Source organism: Pseudonaja textilis, chromosome 14 (genome assembly GCF_049901715.1).
Source record: "Pseudonaja textilis isolate UNSWEBS1 chromosome 14, rPseTex1.2, whole genome shotgun sequence".
NCBI classification, from domain to species: domain Eukaryota; kingdom Metazoa; phylum Chordata; class Lepidosauria; order Squamata; family Elapidae; genus Pseudonaja; species Pseudonaja textilis.
In genome coordinates, this window is record NC_142003.1 from 6,270,012 (window position 1) to 6,279,738 (window position 9,727).

The 9,727-nt window shown below is 44.7% G+C and overlaps 1 protein-coding gene across 1 annotated transcript; it reads left to right on the forward strand.

Annotated features, from left to right (window-relative positions):
• The first annotated feature begins 19 nt into the window (after window positions 1-19).
• On the forward strand, window positions 20-8,213 carry KNOP1 (lysine rich nucleolar protein 1). Its single transcript, XM_087942072.1, has 5 exons — window positions 20-160; window positions 1,387-2,593; window positions 5,619-5,693; window positions 6,620-6,691; window positions 7,452-8,213. The coding sequence occupies exons 2-5, from the start codon at window positions 1,403-1,405 to the stop codon at window positions 7,764-7,766; spliced, it is 1,653 nt and encodes a 550-aa protein (XP_087798198.1). The 5' UTR covers window positions 20-160; window positions 1,387-1,402; the 3' UTR covers window positions 7,767-8,213.
• The last annotated feature ends 1,514 nt before the right edge of the window (window positions 8,214-9,727 follow it).

The following is a 9,727-nucleotide window of genomic DNA, read 5'->3' on the forward strand; positions in this document are numbered from 1 at the left end:
TAAGGCGACGGTGCTCCCGCCGCTTTTTCACTTCCGGGTCGAGCCGGGAAGCGTTGCTCTACCCCTCATTCTCTCTCTCTCTCTCTCTCTCCCTCCCCCTCCCCTCCCCACCGGCGGGAGAGGAAGTGCCCGATGTCCCGCGTGGTGAGGGGCGAGCGAGGTGAGCAGGGAGGGGGTGGTTGGGTTCTCCCTTGGGTGGGCTGCGTGGGAGCCAGGTTGGGGAAAGGTTCCCCGGGTATTTCAGTCCGGGTCTTAGCAGGAATGGGGGCTTTGGGGGGGGGGGGTCTGGCAAGGGGATCATTGGTGGTGGTGGGAGTGCCTCGGGGCTTGTGCAGAGCGCCTTTGGACTGGAAACCGATGCAGCCACCGGTGCAATTTGCGGGGACAGCTGTGCAGCCCCTTCCACGAATGCAATCTCTGCAATGGGTGTATTTTTGCAACAGCGTTTTCTGGGGCGGGCTGGAAACCGGGAGACGGTGAGTTCTAGTCCCATCTTAGGTGTGGAAACTGGCCGGGTGACTTTGGGGCAATCGCCAGGAGATTGCGAGTTCTAGTGCCACCTTGGGCATGAAAGCCAGCTGGATGACTATGGGCCGATAACCAGGAGATGGTGAACTGTAATTCTGCTTTAGGTGTGAAAGCCAGCTAGGTGACTATGGGCCAATCACTAGGAGATGGTGAGTTCTAGTGCCACCTTGGACGTGAAAGCCAGCTGGGTGACTTTGGGCCAATCACTAGGTGGTGGTGAGTTCTAGTGCTGTCTTAGTCATGGAAGCCAGTTAGATGACTTTGGGCCAATCACCAGGTGAGTTCTAGTTCCCCCTAGGCATAAAAGCCATCTGGGTACCAACCACTAGAAGACGGTGAGTTGTAGTGCTGCCTTAGGCGTGGAGGCCAGCTGGATGATCTTAGGCCAGTCCCTCCCTCTCAGCCCAACCTACCTCATAGGGTTGTTCTTGTGAGAATAGGAAGAGGAAGGAATATTAGGTATGTTGTTGGCAACTGGCATGTATTTATGACTGCTGCAGTGTCCCGGGGCCATGGGATCGCCCAGCCACCTTCAAAGCCAATGTGGGAAGCCAGATTTGCTCAACAACTGCAGTAATTTGCTTAGCTGGCAAAAAAGGGTCATTAAAGTGGACACAACTCTCTTCTCAACTGTCTTGATTAGCAACAGAAATTTTGGGCTCCATTGTTGTAAGTTGAGGACTGCCTGTAGCTTGAAAAGAAATTGGCCTTGTTTAGTATTCGGTTACAAATAATTGCCCTTGCATATGTGTTGTGATAAATGTATGCTACTTAATAAGCTGAGGTCTGTTCGCCATTTGTAATAAATTCTGTAATTTAAAACCTCTTTCTTTTGTGAATTTTTGTGCCCACTTCCAGAGAAGTTCTCCGAAATATGAAGAATTCTGAGCAAACAGCAAGGAAAAGGAACAAAGCTGAAGATCCTAATTGCGGCCAGGTTATTATAATTGAAAGCCCCAAAAGACACTGTTCAGGTTTAGGCAAAAAAGCCAAGCCCCCAAAATTAAAATGTTTGGTAAAAGAAACGAATTCAGATTTGCCAGATCCAAAGAAGAAACAGAGTGACTCTGAATCAAAGAAGGAAGCACGGGCAAGCTCTCCCGTGGTTATAGAAAGCAGCTCAGATTTAGAATTAAGAGACACCAAGAAAAGAAACAAGGTGTTGAAAAAAAAGAAAGACCGAAAGCTTTTTTGTATACAAATCCAAAACTCCGATGGTTTGGATGAAGGGCAGCCTGGTACTGATTTTCATGTGAGTAAGAAAGGCGAAAAGGCTGTTCTTGAAGTTGGCAGGCAAGATGAAGAATCGGTGATGAAAAGGAAAAAGAAGAAAAAGGAAAAACGAAAAGACAAACCTGCTTGCCTTGAGCTTTTACACAGTGGTGACAGTGAAGAGGACGTGAAGCAGATCTCTGCAGAACTGAAACCCGGTTGCCAAGAAATGCCCTCCGGTCAGAAAAAGAGTAGGACCCTTGAGCAGAAAGTTGTGGGTGACGAAGTCGAGAAGAAATACTTTGAGTACTACAAAAAATACCTCGAGAACATTTCAAAAAAAGACATTGCCAGCTACAAGTGCGAAGATGCCCAAAGTAGGGATGGACCTATGCAACGACGGAACGATTTGGCCCGTAGATCAGAAGAAGATAGTGAAGCCATCCAGAAGAAGAAAAAGAAGAAGAAGAAGCTGAATAAAATAAGTCCTGCTTCTCTTTCCTGCTTAGCCAAGATCCAGGAAAACCACTGCAATATGATGAGTGAATATAGTCTAAAATGCGGATCCGAGAAAAGTGCAGGGCTTGGCAAGGCTAATAAGGCTGCAAAGAAGAAGGCCAAGAGACAAACCGGAGATGCAAGCCGTTTTTCAGAAGCTGGCCAAGACATCTCGTCGAAGGTGGGAGCGCCAGGTGGAAAGAGAAAGAAAGCAAAGAAACACAAAGTGAAACGAGATGACCAGGATGGATTTGAGGGCAGCCAAGAACGGCAGGTCAAGAAAAAGAGGAAAAACAAGGAAATTGAAAACTCTTGGGATGGAGGGAAGAAAGCAAAGATGAAACCGGAAACTAAGGTATACTTGGAGAGGGCTGGTAGTTGGTTTTTTTTTTTTAATTTATGGGCTAGATCTGAACGAAACTGGCACTTTGGTAATTTCAGTGGGACTAAACTAAAGCAGGACTTAAAATAGTAGTTAATAGTGCAGCTAGTCCTCCACTTACAAACCGTTCATTTCATGCCTGTGCAGTAAAACAATGGCTTAGAAAAATAGTGATTTGCACCTAACTGGTCCTCACGCTTAGGATCCTTGCAGCATCCTTGTGGTCACGTGATCAAAATTCAGGCAATGTTTATGGCATGCATCATCCTTGGGATCACATGATCACCAACTGCAAGCTGCTCAGCTGGCCTCCCAACAAGCTACCTCAACAGGGGAAGCTGGGTTTGGTTTCGTGACGGCAGGATTCACTTCAAAGATGTGGATCTTATTTATTACATTTATTCGCTTGGCTCTGAAGGGGAAGACACTCTGTAAATACCTGCAGGGATGTTCATATAAAAGACAACCTGATATGTTATCACCCCAAACCAGAGGAGAAAGAATCGCAGATTTAAATTGCAGACAGGTGGATTCCTGTTGAACTGCTGAGATCAGTTAGACCAGGGGTGTCCAACCTTGGCAACTTTAAGACTTGTGGAGCTTTGCTGGCTGAGGAATTCTGGGAGTTGAAGTCCACAAGTCTTAAAGTTGCCAAGGTTGGACACCCCTGAGTTAGTCAAATCGTGGGCTTCTCTTCTTAAGATACTTGATCTATTTCTTTGGGCCTTTCAACCCCACAACGTTATGAATATCTCGGAAAAGGAAATTCTTCCATGAAACTGCCACCCTGTAGCCTCTGTAGGAGGACCTACATTTTGTAGGAGGACCTACAATGTAGCCTCTGTAGGAGGACCTACAATTCCAGCTGCGAAGCGCCCTGATCTCCGGCCCTTTGCTTTGACCATTGGTTCTTTGAGTCCCTGTGGGAAGGAAAAAAAATGGACCTTGGACTTCTGGACCTCAAATTTTGTTCAAGTCATTCAAAAGACAATGGGGTTTTTTTAGGGGGCGGGGAATTTCCTTTAATAAGAGGATAACCAACCAATGCCCAGCCCCTCCTCAAGTCTTGCTTGTTGTCCTTGGACCCCCCACCCTCCTCGGGCCACGTGTGCAGGTTGTAATGTAGGGCTGGGGTTAAGCTTGAAGTGGTTTTCCTTTTTTTTAAAAAAAAAAGCACAAACACTAAAATAACAGACAAAGAAAAATAAACACAGTGAGTAACATGCAGGCAGGAGACACTTTGCGGTACATTCCTGGTCATGAAATCAGAAGCCTCTCCAGTCATGGTTGGAAGGTAGCTTTTGTTCTCCCCCTCACCCAGCATAGCTGGCTGGAGAATTCTGGGAGTTGAAGTCCACAAGTCTTAAACTTGCCAAGTTTGAAGACCCCCTGTCGTAGAGCAAGGGAAACCTTGAATAATGGTCTGAGGGAATGGCCTTGGAGAGAGGAGGGAGAGCCTTAGACTGGATAACCAGCATTGCATGGCTGGAGAATTCTGGGAGTTGAAGTCCACAAGTCTTAAAATTGCCAAGTTTGGGGACCTCTGCCCTAACCCAAAGATCATTGATTTTTTTTTTCTTTAGAAATTTATATTTATTTATTTATTGAATTTATATTGCCGCCTACTCGCCCATGGCGACTCGAGGTGGTTTACAGAATATAAAACCACATTTAAAACAATTAAAAACGAACCAAAGGAATCACATAAAGTACAATATAACAAAATCACCTCCCAACTCTCATCCCACCCACCCCCCACCCCGCCGACAGCAGATCTCACGAGTCAAATTCCTTTACTTTCAATACCTGGCTTTTTTTTAAAAAAAGAAAGAAAAATCCAGTCTTTTATCCACTGCAATTCTGGCACAGAAACAATCATCTTTGCCATCTCGGAAACCTTGGCGGTTTGAGAAAGCTGTACGGTGGGGGGGGGGGGACCCCAACAGGTAATATTTTGCTAGCCTAACCCTTTCAAGGGGGAACTCCAGATTTCTGATTGTTTAAGTGAAGCGAAGGCTCTCGGTTAAATCGTATAATATAATCGTATAAAGAAAAGTGGAATCCTTCAAGTCTGCGTTCCAGCTTCCCATGTGGTCTCGAAAAGAGGCTGGGGGGAAATAATCGTTGCATAGTTTTGAGTGGCTGTGAATGCCAAGAGAAAAAGAAAAGAAAAGAAAAAAAAAATGTAAAGCAAAAGAGCTTAAATCAGGAGTGTCCAAACTTTGAGGACTTTTAAGACTTGCGGATTTCAACTCCCAGAATTCCCCAGTCAGCATTGGGGACTTCTGGGAGTTGAAATCCGCAAGTCTTAAAAGTTGCCAAGGTTGAAATGCTCCCCATTTAAAGATTGCCTGGTTGATTGGGATGAGTTGATTGATCAATCTTTTGAGATAATAACTGCATCTGGCTGTAATAGAAGCCAGCATTCCCAGGACTGAATCTCAGCCCGGTTATCAACAAGAGCGTCCCATCCTTTGCGCTGAATTCCCCCGAGTGTTGCAGATCATCATCTTAATACTTCCAAGCTATTTCACGCTCAGGTTGGCATTTCAAATGCCTCCAGAAATGTACTCTGAGCAACCTTTTCATTTAGAAGGCTGAAAAGCTTCGGTCCAGTTTATTTTTATCTGCGCTGTCCAAGCAAGGCTTCTGTGATGGCTATGATATCTCTTGGCCTTTGATTGCTCTGCACATCTCTTAGACTCCGGGAAATTTAATAGAAAGAGGAAGAGAATTGACTGCCAAATGTTATCCTCTTGTCCTTTTTTAGCCTGGCAGCCTAGTTATGGTTCCAAAATGACTGGAATTCAGGAGCTGCTTAAGAGTAGGACAGCCCAATCAGGGTTTGCATCCCGTTTAGCAGGGTGCATGGGAAATGTAGCAGGACACGAGATTGGGGAGAATTACAACAAGGGTTTTTTGTTGTTTTTTTTTTAACCCTGCTATACCTAACCCTGAAGCATTGTGTCTTTATTTATTTATTTAATTTTATTTAAAGAAACAGGTCACAGCCGATGAAATAAAATTGGTGGCATTCAGAAAAGGAAACTGTGATGAAGTGAACATAGACAAGGTACAATCATTTCTTTATCTTGTGGCTGGGTTGGAATATTGTCAAGATGAGGGCTGGTTTTGATGCAAAGGAGAGAGAGACAGGATGGCCATCAGCCCCTTGTCTGGCCTCTCTGGATGTCCAGTGCTTGAGCCATGTTGGATTTTTGTATGGAAGGGGATTTGGGGAAATGCTACAGGAGGTGCAGTATGGAAGTCCACAAGCCTCAAAAGGGAAGCCAATAAAAAAAAAAACCCAGTCCTTTTCCTCTCCTCCCCTTTCCATTCCTCTCCTTTTTTCTTTCCTTTTTCCTCTCCTTTTTTCCCCTTTCCTTTTCTCCTTTCTCTCACCTATTTAGAACCAGCTAGGTTCATTAGAGTAATCATCCATACAATTGTATGTAAACAAGTACTCTCAATCTACTCTAACCTCTTTTACTGAGAAAATTCTATTTGGCCTGTGATTGCAGGCACCAGGGAATCAGGGCACTGGAGAATTTGAGCACCTCTGCGTGAAGCGATTGTGTGGTTTGCTTGGGTGTGTTTCCACATGTGCTGTTTCAATCCTCAGAGGGGTAGTCTGTTATACCAGTGCAGCTTTCCTTAGCTTTGTCTTCACGGAGATCCCGCAATAGTGTCTGTGTGTGACGTGCTTGTATTGCATGGAGGTAAAAGAATATTTAAAAGTAAGTCCTTTATTTTGGATCAAAAAGAAATATTCCTGAAGCTGCGTTTCTCAATCTTGCCGTGGACTTCCCCTCCCAGAATTCCCCAGCCAGCAAAAGCAGAGCAAAGCAAAGGTGGCTGGGGAATTCTGGGAGTTGAAAATCCACACCTCTTCAACTTACCAAGGTGGACAAACATTGCCCTAAAGAAACCTGGTCGTCACTCGTCTTTACTCAAGGTTTACTCAGTGGATTTACTCAAACCCATCCTTTCTTGCTTCAGGTGAGACGGCAAGAACTTCAAGAAGAGATCGACCGGGAATCTGGCAAAACCAAGATTGCCAAGGACGGATCGGTAAGCAAACTTCTTTTGTCTCTAGCCAGTTTCACTCGAGCTGTTGAGCAACGCTGCCGGCTTAACACGCTAGTCACGTCTCTGACTGGATCCACCAATCACTCCTTTGACTGAGAACCTGAGGTCATGTCACAGGGCCAATTAGCTGAACCCCTAGAGACTCTGGGAGCAGATCAGTAGCGCCTGACCTCTGGCAAATTGTAATTCTCATCTTTGATCCCGAAAAGGGGCAGTTCCCCTCCCCCCCTTCCCTCTATTTCCTTTGGAAGAATTAGTTGTGACATCTTTGTGAAAAAGGGAGAGAAAGAAGAGAGAAAAAGAGGGAGAGAGGGAGAAAGGGAGGGGGAGGAGGGAGAAAGAAAGGGAGAGAGAGGGAGAGGGGGAGAGAGAAAGAGAAGGAGAGAGAAAAAGGGAGGGAGAGAGGGAGAAAGGGAGGGGGAGGGGGGAGAAAGAGGGAGAGAAAGAAGAGAGGGAGAGAAAGGGAGACAGAAAGAGGAGAGAGAGAGGAAGAGAAAGAAAGGGAGAGGGGGGAGAGAAAGAGAGGGAGAGAGAAGGGGAGAGAGACGGGGAGGGGGAGAGAAAAAGAGAAAGAGAGAGAAAGAGGGAGGATGGGGGGAGAGGGAGGGAGAGTGCGAGAGAAAGACCGGGACTCTGGGATACCACTGGTGTGTTGACTGTTGCTGAAAGTCTACATCTTCTTCAATTTTAGAGAGAGTTAAGCCGCAGAGAGCCTGCTAAAGCTTTCTCCCTTGTTCTTCAGGATCATTGTTTGGGCCAGTGGAGCACAGCAACATTTGAAAGTCTGGAGCAAAAGACCAAATTTCACAGACTGATGGGTGGGCTTAAAAAAGGCTTCGTCCCAACTCAGAGTTCAGCTCCAGCCAACGCTAACAAACCAAACCTGGCTCTGGACCGGCCCAGAGAGCAAGAACTGCAACATAACCTAGAAGCAGAATTCAAGAAAGCCATGGAGTTTAAGCACCATCGCGGAATCGGCTTGGGGTTCCAGTCCAGTGCTCCCAGTGGTGCGCACATAGACAAATACGCTTCCAGATCTATTAAGTTTGAAGTCTGAGGAAGGGAAGGCTAAATTGCCCCAACCAGATGGGTTATAATTATTTTTTTTTAAATCTACAACAAGAAAATAGATATGATTGATATATGCCTGATGAGCCATGATTGACTTGATTTAGGATGGGTAACTGTGCTACGGTCGTTTAACAGTATATAATTAAATAAGTGGCAGGTAAGAATAGAACATATTTTAAATCCGAGGCAGGTGACCTGTGGTTTTGCCTGCAGTCTCAATTTTTGCTGCGAGTTTCCATACTGTGCCACTGAATCTTGGGAGCAGACAGTTTGTCTGTTCAACACCTGGGCAAATGACTACATTAAATTTACAGTCCTGGCCTCAGTGTTGTGCTCTTCTGTCATACAGTGATTGTGTGTCCAGGGGGGAAAAAAGCCATCTTGTTTATTTCAATGTTACATCCAATTTTATTAAAAGTTTGTTTCTACAATTCATCGGTCTCAAGTGGTATCTCAAGGTAAATATATGTATCTACAAGGGAGATTATAATCTTCATGGCTGGCCAAGAGGCATCTCTGCACCTCTTTGCTAATCCAGGACATATTTGTATAGCTCAGAGTTGAACCTGGAGTCCCTGGTGGTCTCTGAGCTTTGTCTTCTTGATGACATTTCATGACCCAATTAGGTAACATCATCACTGCTAGAAGGCGAGTAGGGTTTGCTCTCTGCTTACACAGAAGTGGTTTGGGCAATCAAGAAACTATCTATGCAGATAATCAAATAGCAAACAGCCTAATCAAGGAACGACTAAGAAGGCGGCCACGTTCCCACCAACGCTGACAGGATAAGCCACCCGTATAAAAATTCCCTTCTAGCACTGATGATATTACCTAGTTGGGTAATGAAACCCCTGTAAGTGAACAAGCAAGCTGGGAGCACCAAGGGTTTCCTTTATTCTCCCTGACCTCATTTATTCTCCTTTTCTTCTGTCTCACCCCCTCTCCCCTCACGTTGTATGACCTCACCTTTTCCTTTCAGACCTTCCTCAAATCCAGCCTTAACATTGATACAAAATCAAGCTGAGATTAAGGCTGCTTATTTTGAACGCTGACTTCTGCAGTTTGGAATTCCTTCGTTTTTGCTTTGTAGGCCAGCGCTGTACCAACACGCATATTTTTTCTAAAACGCTGCTCCCCTATTCTTGAAGGATTACATCATCTAGCAATTTAAAAGCAAAACCTCTTCCACTCACTCCCTGGCAATTATAAATTAAAAAGCAGATGAAGACTGCATCATAGGAACATAAAATAGCCAGCTAAGGACTACTTGCAAAGATTAATACTGAATATAAATGCCTCCTATCCTTACGAGATTTTTTTTTAAATGCATTTTGAAGGAAATGCATTGTGAATTAACTGATCTGTGCTGCAAACACAATTATTTTCACTACCTAACAGGATAAAGAGTTGGAACGGACTTGAGAGGTCTTCTAATCCAACCTCATGCGCAAGCAGGAAATCCCTTCTTTAAAACCTCCAGTGTTGGAGTATTCACAACTTCTCACAATTATCCCAGTTGTTCCAACTGTCAGGAAATTTCTCCTTCGTTCTAGATTGATTCTTTCTATTTTACTGCTTCTTGTCTCCCGCCTTCTGGTGCTTAGGTTGACCCCTTCTTCCTTGTGGCAGCCCCTGCTATCATGCCTCCCCTAGTCCTTCTTTTGATTAAACTAAACATAATGTTTGGGATATACTTTGCAGGGGCTTTCCCAAAAGGTTAACGTTTTCCCAATTGTGCTTTCTTGACTAGATGATTTCAAAGCATATATTTTAAAGGTGTCAAATAACTCTAGTTTATCCCTTTTCTAAAGCTAGTAAGTACTGCCTTTCTCTTTCGCCTTGCCAACCCAAATCATCTTTCTTTCCTTTGCAAGTCCGCCAAATTTGAATTTAAAAGTTATTTTTTCCACTCCGTGATGATTAAGATAATATTTCACTAACCCAACA